The sequence below is a fragment of the Acipenser ruthenus genome, chromosome 6 (assembly GCF_902713425.1).
Source record: "Acipenser ruthenus chromosome 6, fAciRut3.2 maternal haplotype, whole genome shotgun sequence".
Taxonomy (NCBI): Eukaryota; Metazoa; Chordata; class Actinopteri; order Acipenseriformes; family Acipenseridae; genus Acipenser; species Acipenser ruthenus.
Genome location: NC_081194.1, coordinates 63,685,606 through 63,700,042, shown reverse-complemented (window position 1 = coordinate 63,700,042; position 14,437 = coordinate 63,685,606). Strand labels below are relative to the sequence as shown.

General features: G+C 36.7%; 1 protein-coding gene across 1 annotated transcript in view; it reads left to right on the top strand.

Annotated features, from left to right (window-relative positions):
- The window catches only part of LOC117410621 (glutamate receptor ionotropic, kainate 2), a gene marked incomplete in the record, with an annotated part of 207,397 nt that overhangs the window by 116,907 nt on the left and 76,053 nt on the right, over nt 1–14,437 (top strand). Inside the window, 4 exon segments of the mRNA XM_059025657.1 lie at nt 195–338; nt 3,946–4,023; nt 4,549–4,656; nt 6,050–6,163. Of these exon segments, the coding sequence (XP_058881640.1) occupies nt 195–338; nt 3,946–4,023; nt 4,549–4,656; nt 6,050–6,163 (444 nt within the window).

The following is a 14,437-nucleotide window of genomic DNA, read 5'->3' as shown; positions in this document are numbered from 1 at the left end:
AGATTCACACTAATTGGATCTTAGAAGTGCACAAGCTGAGCCTTCCAATCCTTGTTGCCAGGGTTTCTTTTTGACAGTGTGTGGTGTGGTTGTTTGTTGTTTTTTTTTTCTTTTCTTTTGCAGCATAACACTGTGTGCACCCTGACTCTCATGGGGTTGTGAGATGTACTCAGGTCATTTCTTTTTAATTTCAGACTGATGCAGCTTTAATGTACGACGCAGTTCATGTGGTGGCGGTGGCCGTCCAGCAGTCTCAGCAGATAACTGTCAGCTCATTACAGTGCAACCGGCACAAGCCCTGGCGCTTCGGGAACCGGTTCATGGGTCTCATTAAAGAGGTACGCTGTCAGGAATAATAATGTATTTACTTGGAAAATAATCAGGCCTTACACGGCACTGACAACAGGAATATATATACTATATATATATATATATATATATATATATATATATATATATATATATATATATATATATATATACACATACACACTACCGGTCAAAAGTTTTAGAACACCTCCATTTTTCCAGTTTTTATTGAAATTTACGCAGTTTAATGCCTCAATGTACTCTGAAATCATGGAATCGTTTTGTTTAACAAAATTTAATCTAAATTTTTGACTCATCAAAGTAGCCACCTTTTGCAGATAAAACAGCCGAACACAGTCGTGGCATTCTTTCTACAATGGAAATCAAATATTGTTCGGAAAGTTCTTCCCAACACTGTTGCAGAAGTTCCCACAAATGTGTTGCACTTGTAGGTTGCTTTGCTTTCACCCTTCTGTCCAGTTCATCCCAAACCAGCTTGAAGGGGTTTAAGTCTGGAAACTCTGCTGGCCATTCCATGATTTGAAGCCTACCGTCTTGTTCTTTTCTTCTAAGGTAGTTCTGACATAGCCTGGAGGTATGTTTTGGGTCATTATCTTGCTGTAGGATGAACCCCTGACCAACTAGGCGTATACCAGAGGGTATTGCATGGTGCTGCAAAATGCTGTGGTAGCAGTTTTGGTTCAGGGTGCCACTCACTCTGTGCAAGTCGCCGACTCTGGATCCAGCAAAAGAGCCCCAGACCATCACGCTTCCTCCTCCATGTTTGACAGTTGGTGTCACACACCGAGGAACCATCCTTTCGCCTACTCGACGGCGTACAAAAGCCCTGCGTGATGAACCGAAGATTTCAAATTTTGATTCATCGGTCCATAAAACCTTCTTCCTGTCTTCAGTAGTCCACTGGCGGTGCTTCATGGCCCAGGCAAGCCTCTTTTTCTTATTTTGCCATCTTAGCAATGGCTTTCTTGCTGCCACTCGACCTATCAAACCTGCAGCTCGAAGTCTTCTCTTCACAGTTGAAACTGAGACTTGCTTACTTCGACCAGTGTTAAGCTGTGCTTGAAGCTGTTGTCCTGTGAGCTGCCTATCACGCAAGCTGTTGACTCTCAGAAACTTGTCTTCTGATTCTGTTGTGGCTTTGGGTCTGCCAGACCTCTTTCTGTCAGAGTTTCCTCCAGTTTCCAAGTGCCTTTTGATGGTGTAGGAAACTGTACTCACTGACACCTTGGCTTTCTTTGCAATTTCTCTAAAGGAAAGACCTACACTTTTAAGGGTTATAATGGTCTGTCTGTCTTCCTTTGTTAATTTCCTTTTTCTCGCCATTATGAGAGCAATATACTACTTCCTGCAGTACAATACTGTCCAAATAATGCTTAAGAGGGTATAGTAACACAGTCTGTTCCAACACTGCTTTTATACAGACAGAGGGTTTGTAAGTAATCAACAAAAGTTGGGACACCTGTAGGAATTGTTAGCATCAACTTTCAAGGCTTAATTTACTTCCATTGCTGCAGAACAGCTGTAAGTTGTTAACCCATTACTTGTTCCCTGAAACAGGCCTTTTTGTATAACTCTGAAATGTACATTATTTTTCAGTTTTTGGTAACCTAAACTTTTTTTTTTAACCTCTGGCACTTTACCACTTACCTTTGTACCATTTCAGGTTATTCACTGGACTTGAACTGCTTAAATTTCAATAAAAACTGTAAAAATGGGGTGTTCTAAACTTTTGACCGGTAGTGTGTATGTGTGTATATATATATATATATATATATATATATTGCTGTTGATGCTATCAAGATGAAAGTGTGCATTGCTGGAATAGGTAAGAATTAAAAAGCATGGTGTGGGATTGCCTACAGTTGCTATAGGTCTATGTTTGTTCATTATTTAGCAGAAATCACTATGCAGTGTATTTCCCCCCAGTCTCTCCAACAGCAGAACTGTGCGTTGAAGATCTGACATCTCTCAGCATTCACATCCACAGCTGAAGTCCCCTGCTGAGACTTGAACTCAGGGCACTTCAGTGTGGAAGCTTTTGACACATTAAAGCTCAGTGCTTCAGTGCATTGTGCTACCATACCCACAGAGGTAATAATCTTAAATCTTGATTCTTCATACTTCTAAAGGTCTGATTTCCAGCACTTGTTGGCATGTGGGTCTCTGTACCACTGATGTTTTGAGACTGCAAGCTGGCTACAGCACTGCTCTCAAAGCCATAACCAAAACCATTTATGCTTACCTTGACCCAATCAATATGTTAAATACATGCCTTTATAGTGCAGTGCAACCAGGATAGTGAATAAAAAACAGTGGTTTATATGAGAACAAAGGCTCCAGCTTAATTCCAGTAACAGTTGCACCATTCTGCATTACTGGAGTGATCTAATACTCTAGGTAATACAATACATACAGTATGTAACTGAGCTTCAGATAACTATCTCTGTCATATAAACTCAACTTTTTAAATTATTATTATTATTATTATTATTATTATTATTATTATTATGATGATGATGATGATGATGATGTTATTTATTTAAGGCCATCTGCTTCACAAGACCCCTCTGAATTAATATACGATAAATCAGTGCTTTCATATTAGTAAGAGCTGGTGCGTAGCAGCGTATTTGCAGAAACTTGATCCAAAGTGACAGATCACTAGATGGCATTGGGTCTTTTCTAGATGGCATTGAAGACACTTTGACTGATCTAGACTATGATACTTACTGTATATCTATGGAAGGCTACTAGAACCAAAGAGAAGCGCCTGAACTCAGGTGAAAGCACCTTAGCACTAACTTAACAAAAACGAGATGTTCCTTTCACAGTACGTACATGAATATTGTATTTAAACAAAAGTAGGAGAAACTCTAAGGATCTTTCATCATTAAATATTTCTGGTTTTGGAGATATACTGCAATAGCCATTTTTAGATTAAACTACTGTATATAATACTTGGGCATTCAATGCTCAGCATTCTAAATTGCAGCAATTTTAGCCCCTCTCCAACACCTGCTAGCAGTGAATATTGTGAAGCAGAAGTAATGATTCCAGCAGACCATGCTTTTTAAAGTACTGTAGCTCAATTGTTTTTAGTGGTTGTTTGTTTGAAATGCACTACTTCTATTGTACACCTTCACAAATGCATGTTTGCATAAAAATCGGTACTTTTCTACTCATTCATCCATTTCTGCCCATGTCAGATTCATTACGTTTGCTCTGTTAAAATATTTTCACAGTTTACAAATTTTTTACATTTCCCATTGATCTTATATACTTTGATCTTGATAATGACATGTTTGTGTTTTCCTCACAGTTTATTTAACCATTTATAAGTTCCATTTCCAACTGGATGTAATGTCTATGGGCCCGATTTGATAAAAGGAAGGAAAAATGCATAGCAAACTGCCTTTGCCCTGTAATGTGACATCAAACAGTCAACTGATCATTGTATTCTTCAATATGAGTTCCTTATAAAATTCAGTTCTGGACTGTAAATGATTATGTCTGCAGGCATATATATTTATTTGTTTGTATATTTAGAATATTTCATAGTTAATTTAAACACATTAATTGTTCACTCAGTGTATTTGTTTGTATTGTTTACTACAGTTGGTAATCCCTTGCAGCTTGGGCTGCAAACACCATTGCACATCTGCTAAGCCTACTTCAAGTATGAATAACAAATTAGTGAGTACAGGCTTACTTTGTACCATTTTAAGCATAATTTCAAATCACACTCGAAGTAAAAAAAACACATACATACAGTAGGTTTTATTCATTTACAAAGAATGCAGAAGGCACCAATGTCTTCATGCTAGGGCACAGAGAAGTTAAACCTTGAAACAGAAATAAACAGAGAAAAGTATTAGAGTTGCTGTTGAATAAACTAGCCCTTGGTGTAGTGTTTGTGACATAGGGTTAATAAAGAATGTACAGCTTATTGCACAATCTAAAAAAAAATCTGAGTGGCTTAAAAAGAAAAGTTAATGGGGGAAAAAATAGGTTATAGAAAGCTTGTTTAATTAACTGAACCCTCATAACATCACTAATGCCAAGGCAAGCAGATTAGAGGAAAAAAAAGGTTAAGCCAATAGCTTGGAGGTAAATAATTTAATCATATTGAATGATTAATTTTTCCATTTTGCCAGAAATTAATTTGTTCTGTTTTTTTCCTACTCTTAGTTATGAAAACTATTTATTCTTCCACTTTAGGCCCACTGGGAAGGATTAACAGGCCGGATAACTTTCAACAAAACCAATGGCTTGAGGACTGATTTTGATTTAGATGTGATCAGCCTGAAGGAGGAGGGCCTTGAGAAGGTACCTGAAGCCTGTGGTGTTCGCTTGAAGAGTTTACTTAAAAGCAAATGTGATGAAAATATTCTCAACTCAGATTAAGCTATTTATGCTACGTGGCAGAATATGATCCCATCGAGCATGTGTGCATATTTGCCCCTCCATGAATAATTTAAAGTTTAATAAATAACCCCACAAGAACCCTTTAGGCTCAGTACTACTGATTTAAACATCTGGCATGCAATTATGAAGTACAGTTTAAGCATTCCTAAAGGCAGCCAAAGTATTTCATTTTGTGCAAAGAGTTTATTCTTGCAAATTATTTAAGCAGGTAGACAGTGTTGACGAGATTCATAAATTAATTTGCATTGTAATTAGAAGCTACTTTTATTCTTTGTCAAATATCCCTTTATTTTGGCTACAAGTCTACTGAGCACACAAACTGTGACTCTACAATAAGTTATTGTAAAGCAAGGAGAGGTCAAATGTACAACTCCCTGATCAATTATAGAAAACCGGCTTGCAACATAGTCTTGTAATTATAAAATGTAAATTAGCAAAGAGAGCAAGACAGTATGGGTTAATGGATAGCAAAAAAAAAATGTCATTCATGTCGCATCTAAGAAAACATCCTTTTGCAAATAAGAGAATATCTTCATCACACAATATGTGTTTAATCCATGAAATCTATTATTTAAAAAAATGCTTACAATTCAGTATGAGACTAATATTACATTATTATTGTTGTCAGTCAGTCGTATTTAAATTAATAATTTTGTTCAGACCCCTAGATGAGGTTACTTTAGTATTTTACTCTGCAAACATCATTAATATGGTAATTCTATTCAGCTTTTAAACACCTAGCTTACATGATAATTCTATTCATTTAAACCTGGTTGCTAAATACAGACCCATCACTACTTTTACAGTTTCTGAGAATATAATATCTGCTACATTAATTACTGTAATTTCTTACTTTGATATCCTATTAAATGTGCCACTCTCTATTTTATTTTGTCTTGGATCATTATTTGCAATGATCGCTAACTATTTCAGCTTCTGAAAAGACTCCTCAAGGCTAATAGTGGTGTAGTGAGGTGGGGAAACATATTAGCAGTGTGCTGTGCACTGGAGCCTGTGCAAGACTGATATGATTCCGTGGAATCATTCTTGAGGAGTCTTTTTGGATTTTTTTTTTTATTTATTTTATTTTTTAAATAAATAAGGAAGCACGACAAATAATGATCTAAGCAGTGACAACATCGACTAATACAGCATATAATAGGGTATTAAACAGGTAAGATACAGAACATGGAAATCTACAGGGAAATGTAGATGATATCAAATATCCCTTTAAGAAAATTTAAATAATTGACTACATTGATTTCCTGTAAGTCAGGCTATTTGTGTTTTGTAGATTGGAACCTGGGATCCGCCAAGTGGCTTTGAACATGACAGAAAACCAAAAGGAAAGACAACCAACATCACTGACTCCCTATCCAACCGATCCTTGGTTGTTTCCACCATCTTGGTAAATATTAAAAACTGTAGTGTGTTGTATTTATATTTATTTAAGTCTTTGAATGTTTCTTATAGTTTACATGGTATGCATTGGACTAAAGTTGCTTGTGTCAAACCCCTCTAAACAATTATATGGTACCCAGTGTTTAATCAGAGGAGGACCCCCACCCCCCACTATGACTAACACTTCCTATTCTGTGAAGCACAATAACTCTGACTGTTCTTACCCAGGGCGACTTACAGTTGTATACAAAAAATACATATCAAGAGTTACAGTACAATTAAGAGCAAGATACAAAATACAATGACTTCAGTCCTAATAAGAGCAATTGTAGTACTGTAGGTACAATCTCCATTACCTTTTTAATTACAAGACTGTGCTATTTGTGTTCCGCCTTATGACGAGAACACTTTTGCTAGTCTAATAGCATTATGGAGCAACTGGGAGCCATGGACGTACCGCATTATAACCTGTTCCTCAGTAGAAAGAGCCACCTTATAAAGGGGGGACACTGTATTAAACAGACCGTTGTTTGAGAGGGCGGAGTTAGGCGAGAGTTTTTGATCTGTGAGTTAATGTGTAACTCCTTTCTCTTAAACAAAGGATTTTGCTCTTCCTTTATACATGTGGCCACTCCCCAATTAGCACTCAATTGCCTGATTGGGGAATGGCCACACCTGTGATTGTTGGTAGGGACAGAATTAACCCCATCCCTGCCAACCTTACATTCCCACACACATTAATTACATTTTAGGGCTTTCGTCCTGCCACAGTAACCATTAGGGTTCTTCTTAGAGCCAGTTGGTTTCATATTGAATCAATTCTAGATACCCCTCTGTATTTCAGAGTAAAAGAATGGTACTTTGTGGAAACTAAACAGTGTACATTTCCAAATTCCAAAGGAAACAAGAATGTGGAATAACCCCAAATTAATTAATCTATTCTCTCTAAATCTGTCCCAGAGATATACCGTATTTACTCAAATTTAAGTCGCTCCTGAATTCAAGTCACACCCCCAAATTCAAAGACCAAAAATAAATAAATGCAAGTTGCATGTAACTCTTAATGAATAAACACAATAATTAACAGTTAAATTACCTATTGATTTCTAGGTGCCATCATGGAACACTGCCTTACTGTACATCAGAGTAAGTCACCAACTATTACAAATGGGAAATTGAAATATGTACAGTACAGTACTATAGTATTGAACAGCGGTCCTTGCAGTTTACGGTAGCTAGAAAAGGGTAAATAACCTTAAACTTTATTTCAGTCAGTTGTATTGTCCTCCTTGGTTTAGTTTGGCTAACATGTCACATTTGCAAGCAAAAATAGCCTTTTGAGTGTGTCAGAAGATGGAGACACAAATCTCAGATGCCCCAAATTCACGTTCTGCTGCACAGTTACCCCTTTCTTCAGCAAACAAAATTACTTATTTTAAAAGCTGTATCATACAATTTGTGTGAAGTTTGCCGTGTAGCCATTTTAATATACTGATACTGTATCGAGAGTAATGACTGTAGTGGGCATCACTGTGTACAGTAGCTCTTGCTCAAACACGACAGAATAATTTACGTGTGCAAATGTAAATTGGTCCCCAAACTGAAAAACCCTGATTCCAAGTCATACTCGAATCCAAGTCACTCCCCCAAAATGTGAACTTTTATTTTGGTCAAAAGTGTGACTTAAATCTGAGGAAATACGGTTGTAATAATTTACTGATAACAATTTTGAAAGAATGAAATACCGGGAACTTACTGTTTTGTTGATTTAGCCCATGGCCCACTCCTCCTGACTTTAACCTTGCTGAAATAACCAATACACATGTACACTCTCACAGTTGGTTGGCTGAGGATCAAAAGGTTTCATACAAGGAGAAAATGAAAGGGATCAAAGCAAAATACTAAATAAATAAATTATGTATTCAGGTTTGCCATACATTTTTTATTGTGTCAGTATCCCAGATGGAATACATTTTGATGGGCTATGTACATAAATAAAGTAAGCTATTGAAGTTTTCACTCCAGCTAAGGCTTTAGCTGATTATTTTCTTTTGTTTGTTATTTACTGCATTTACTGAAACAGGTGTCGTCATTCTGGGGTACTGAAAAAGATTATTTAGATACACTTTGAAATACAGGTACATTTACACTAAAGCTACACTGCACATACACTTTTGTTCCATTAATTAATACTGTACATGGGCTTACAACAAAATTATTTGATTGTGATAATACCTTTATTCAATGGACTCCCCACCCCCAACTTGCATTTGCATTTAAAGGGATGGTTTCTTGTCATTAAGGGAAACAAGTGTGATGTCAAAGCTGACAAATCAGCCTGAGGTTCTGACATAAGGGATACCAGGATCAGTAAAGACTGCAGAAGATTTAGCCACATAAATCAGTGTTGCAGATTGTGAGAGGAAGGTGTAGTTTGGGACTAGAATTCTTCCCTGTACTGTAATTAGGGCTAGTTACTATGGTTTTGCCAGTTATATAGTATCCATGTTGAGTATGATGGTTTTTTCCAAATATGAGTAATATGCAAGTACAAAGCTTATTGTTCAGGCTTGTTTTTAGGAACACTTCTTGACCTTTGTAGAAAGTTAAACCTGTACAATCTGACGTTGCTTGGGACTGGAAAATTGTGCCAGAATAGACACAACAATGCCTCAACAAAATCATTACCTGTTATTTGTAGAAGCATGTTTCAACCATTCCCATAGAAAAACTCTCACTTGTTTGTACAGTATCTGCATGTGGGATTTAGGCACTTTCAGCAGACATTCAGGTATTCTCTATGTTGTTTTTTTAAGTAGGCATGTTTTCTTTATAGAATATCTAATACGGTTTGCCTTGCGATTTTACATTTTTCACTTAGCTCTTTTTGTGTTGGTTTTGGTCAATGTTCAGCTTATAATAGTGGTATAGTTTTCAAGACATTTTACAATGTCTTAGTGCCCGATCCGGACAGTTTTGTCTTTGCCCGGTTTTCATCCACTCCCCAGATAACGTAATGTTGTTTAAATTCAGTTAAAAGAAACAAATGCATTACTTATCAACAAATAACTATCTACACTGATCCTGGATCAAAACAAAGAAGTATTGGCCAGATAACACAATCCTTCTATACCTAGGCTACCACAGAGGTTAGCTACTAACCTCCAGCCCACCCAGAGATCCTCATGCTGACCTCTTTTATACCTTAACTCAGGTAGATCCCTCCCCCAACAAAACCATTACTGGGCAAATACCCATAATAATAAAATACATGAATCCAGATTATTCTTATTATTATTTACTCAACAATAATTCTTCACTTCATTTCAATATAAACTCAATCTAACCCTTATTAAATTTACCAATATTAAAATAATAGGGTTAAGCAAGATTAAACGTCCCCTCTATTGAAAAGGTAAGCGCGGCACCGAAAGAACAGTGCATATCAAGTACGAGCCTCAGGCATGCGTTCCCCTTCCCATACAGACAACAGCCTGCCACAGAGAACAAGCATTACCTGCGCTCCTTAAATCCAATGGTAAGCACCATGTCTATAACTGTTAACAATCTTAAAAAGATACATATATATACTGTATCTTTTTAATTTCGCACTTGTAGGTGGACTTGCTTAATTATCGGAACTCCTTCTCCAGAGCTGAGAAAAAAAAAAAAAATCACTCAGGCACAACTTTTTTCTCAAGGCAGAATTGATGGGAAAGATCTCAGCAGCTGCCCTTCCGAAACTTGCATATCTTTTTAATATGTGACCCATTGATTCTCTCCCCCTGGCTAATGAATAATTATATAGCACTGTGGCAAAGTGGTAGTTAGTGCGCAGGTGCAGTAATCCAATTATATAGACAGACAACAAAGTACGGGTGAAATGGTGTCTTTCATTTATAATCCAATGGTCTGATGACCAAGCAGTAAATAATAGAGGGCTGGCAATACACAGCAATGTGTATTGCTCAGTAATAATAAAGGGTTGCAGTCCCGCAAATAATAAACACAGTACTAAACACAATTAGACACCCACATGGTCACAAGTCCAAAGTGAGTGCTGCAGTGCTTGTGGTGAAGTACAATTTATTATATGAAACAATGGTGCAGTGATGTCCAGGTTTTTGTGCTGGTCCTAAGCGACCGCTCCGGAACGTGTTAGCTGTCTAGTCTTAAACAAACAGGTTTTAGACAGACTGAACAAACAAACAAAACACTCATGGTTCTTTTTTATACTGGTCCTTCCGGGTTTAGCATAACCATAAAAAGGAACAGATCACTACGTCCTCTTATATACTGTCAACCATGACCCCTTGGTTAACACGTGCAACCGCTACTCCAATCCACGGATGCCACACCATTTCCCTTCCGGGTCAATGATTTAGTGTACTGTAGCTCCGCCCCCTTTCTAGATGGCTGACTTCCACCGGACCCTGGGAATGAATTGTCGGACCATCTAGTCCAGGGTACTCTGTTCCCTTTACACAGCGCCCTCACAGGTCGGGAGGGAGATCTAACACCAAGAATCATTCTTTCTCTGTCACAAGCACATATTGCAAGATTCTCACTGTTGTACAACACTAAATAGGTACAGTGACAGGAAGAAGCCAGGATAATAAAATGCATGACAATACTGCTTAGGTTATGGAGAATTTGTTCACAGGCATTACAAACGCAGTATGTCTCAGTGCTTGTGTCACTGCTGATCTTCAGCTTGTGTATGTCTTAGACATGATTGATGGGTTCAATCAATTTAACAAAACTAAATCTGCAACCTGAAGGTTAAACATGACAAAATGAAGAGCTCACATTCCATAAATATCTTATATTTCATTTAAAACCCCCACCTGGTTAACAAAGGTCATTTTTAAATATGATTATTTATAAATGAGTGGAAGATATTGTAACATAAAACCTAAAATACAGTATGTAAATGGTACTGCAAGCAAAGGATCGCATACAATTAGCTACCTCTCAGATCTCCATCCATGTAGGCTGCTTTTCTTTTTTTTTTTTTTACTTAAACAGTACTCAGGGCTCAGCTGAAGGCCATTGTTTGGCACTGAGCAATTCTGTTCAACTGAAAAAGGGCTATTTATTTAGTATACTTTTTATCACCTAGGTAAAAAGTATACAACTTTAAAGCCCCCCTCTATCTATATCCTTCAGTTATTTATTTTTAGATTTGTTTTATATTATGATGACATAGATATATCCAGTTATAGAAGACACATCAGTGTGGTGTGGGTGCAATGTACACCTCCCCACTTACAGTACTGTAGCATCCCTGTATTTCAGTTGTGGTCTTCATCTCTTTCCACAAGTGCTAGATTGTGCGTCGTTTATGTAATATAATCTGCTGTCCACCTTAAGTCGAAGTTGAGACCAGCAACCAAGCTGGATTTGCAGAATGCAGTTTAAATTATCTTAAATAGTCAAATAGCCAAGCATTTAACATACAGTATATACACAACCCTCTTAGAGACCTAGAAAAAGTATGTACACCATAATAAGTAGGGTTAATTTAGCATACCTCTTTTTACTTGCAATCATTTTAAAGAGGATTTTTTTTTTACATTTTAAATTCATAGGCTTTAGATATTGTAACACTGTCACATTTGAGGTCAACTGGCATAAAGTACAGATGATTTTATGTATTGCACAGTAGTTAAAAGCAAATAAGTATGTCAGCGAAGGACTGCCCAAGCTGAGCTTGTGTGATAAGAAGATTAAAACAGGTCAGGGCAAGGGATAGGTTAATTGAGCATTAGAGGAAATACGTAGAATCACTGTACATTCACAAAATGAGTTCCTTATATTTTGTCCCGGAGTGGCATATGGCTTTTTATTGAGTGTCCTTATAAATTCTCTGGCAATTTCTGTATTGCAGTGTGGGATAACGATACAGTGACAGTGTGCATTTTTGATCACTAGGAGATACAGATTGTGTACACTTTGAGAAAAGTTGGGAAAACACCAGTGTATTACCCAAAAGATAATGTGTCAGAAGCATTAGCAGAAAAGGTAGCAATGATAAGACACTGGATTTCTACCAATGGTCTTGATAAGATATAATACCGGTAATGATACTGTATACCAGTGAAAACATAATGATCAAGCTAAACATCCAAGAATTATACAAGTATGCTACAAGGATAAGGAAGGATTTCATACATGGTTTGCACAAACAATGCAAGTTTTATGCTTGAATGGTTCAAGAAATAGAAAAGGAATTTGCAAGATTTCAACTTCAAATGTTTTTATTTGCAATGATTTTGTGAAAGGCATGCATTAAATCTTTCCTTATCCATATATGTCCCTTGAATAAGTCTTGCTTTAAGCTTATATTTGATAGTTTTGGTTGTCTTGTTTGATCCTAGCATGATCCTTGTGTATACAAATTGTGGGCTACCAATGGCTCATACCAATGTATCAGTCTTTTGTTCGATCACTTAACACCAAACCTGTGCATTCTACTGCATTTTTTGGTAAGATTCAAAAGAAACCTTAAACAAACTGGATACTGCCTGCCAAATGAGGGAGCAGTTTGCCCAGTTTTATATTAAAGTCTATACTGCTGCGGACAAATTTACTTGCCCTTTTGAATTTATCACTGAGGAACTGCAGACAAGCACACTTGTCCTTGGAGGTCTGCTGTCTTTTCTTTATCCCTCTTGGTTTGCAGGTTTCTCTAAAAACTGGGTCATGGTGAAAATTATAACATAATAACATTGTGTCACTCAAGTTACAGACTTTAGAAAATATTTTTTGTTGGAAAATGACTTGATACAACCTTTTTTTTTTTTTTTAATGTGACATACTTTATTTGTCAGACTGAGAGCAAGAGAGACCTTAGCCAAAAGATACAGATCAAGCAGCTGCAGTGTGAATTTTCTCACATTACTTGGAGAAAAGGAATCGTTCTGTAAAAGGTAGTTATATACTGTAAAACAAGAAAAGTTTGCAAGCAAGAAATGTTTGCTAATTTCGCGTTTATTAAAAATCCGCAAAATGTGCCGTGAAATATATTATTCATACATGTGCCGTACATTAAAAGAAAAAGAAGTACAAACATTTATTGCAGCAAAAATGGACCTTGAAGGCCATTGGCGAAATTAAGTTTTACAGTAGTTCACCATCTTAACTGTTATCTCCAATAGAGCCTGCTAATTCATTTGACCCTTTAGCTGCCAGATGTCAAATTTAGTTTTAATATAGAAATATTCCTCATTAGTGTCCTGCTGTATGGAATAGCACCTGTTTAATCAATTGTGTACCTCAAACACATAGTGCATCATTTTAAACTCTCAGTGTTTGACAAACAAAGACATAAGAACTTCAGTGACAAGATGTATAATCAAAATACATGTAGTGGCAGACTTCTATAAGACATGTAGGTATTGCTTGTACTGTACTACTTCATTGTTTTTTACAATTGTGTAATATTGCCTTATAAGACTAACAAATTCCTCTGAACTCACCTGTGGTTGTTCTGACATGCATTGTTTACAGAACAGCAGTTATGCATGCATTTGCATGGCCTTGTGTTCTCCTTTTAAATGCAATTATTGTTCAAAGTGTATTATAGGCACTGTATTTCCTCCTGTTAAATCAATTGACCCAATAGATAAATAGATATATTTTTATAAATTGGCTTTGTTCAGTTATTTTCTTTTAAATTGCATTACAGAATAATGCTAAAGCTGCACGTACAGTATGTGCATAATATTGCGTGCATTCTAATTGATCTCAAGCGCTGTTTTGAAATACTGTGCCCTCTATACCAAACAGAAAAGACAAAGGTGAATACCCTCGCCTCTGTTCATCTCACAGGAGTCTCATCTTCCATAGCAGACTAAAAGAAACATTTATTGCCCTTTTAAGCAATTAAAGGATTGGTCAAAAGTCACTTGGCAGTTCATGCCAAGGAATAACTATGCACGGCAATAAGAAATTAAACTTGGCAGGTAGCAACAGTATACATAAGAAGAGGATGATATGGTCTTTCCATTGAGTCTATGTCACAGATATGCCAAACAGACTAGCCTGGATGCTTTACAACTGGAAACCAACAAGCATGCAAATCATGCAGCACTATGTAATTTACCATAAAAATATTGTAATCCATGTGGATTTGCTACAGTCTGCTGTGGATAATCCCAAGGATGCATTATCAACATTTTGAAAACATGGATGTCACTGTAAGCACCTATAGAGGTGCTTTAAGAGTTTATGCAACAGTCATAAGCTAGACTGCTGGCTTGGGAAACTGTTTCATATC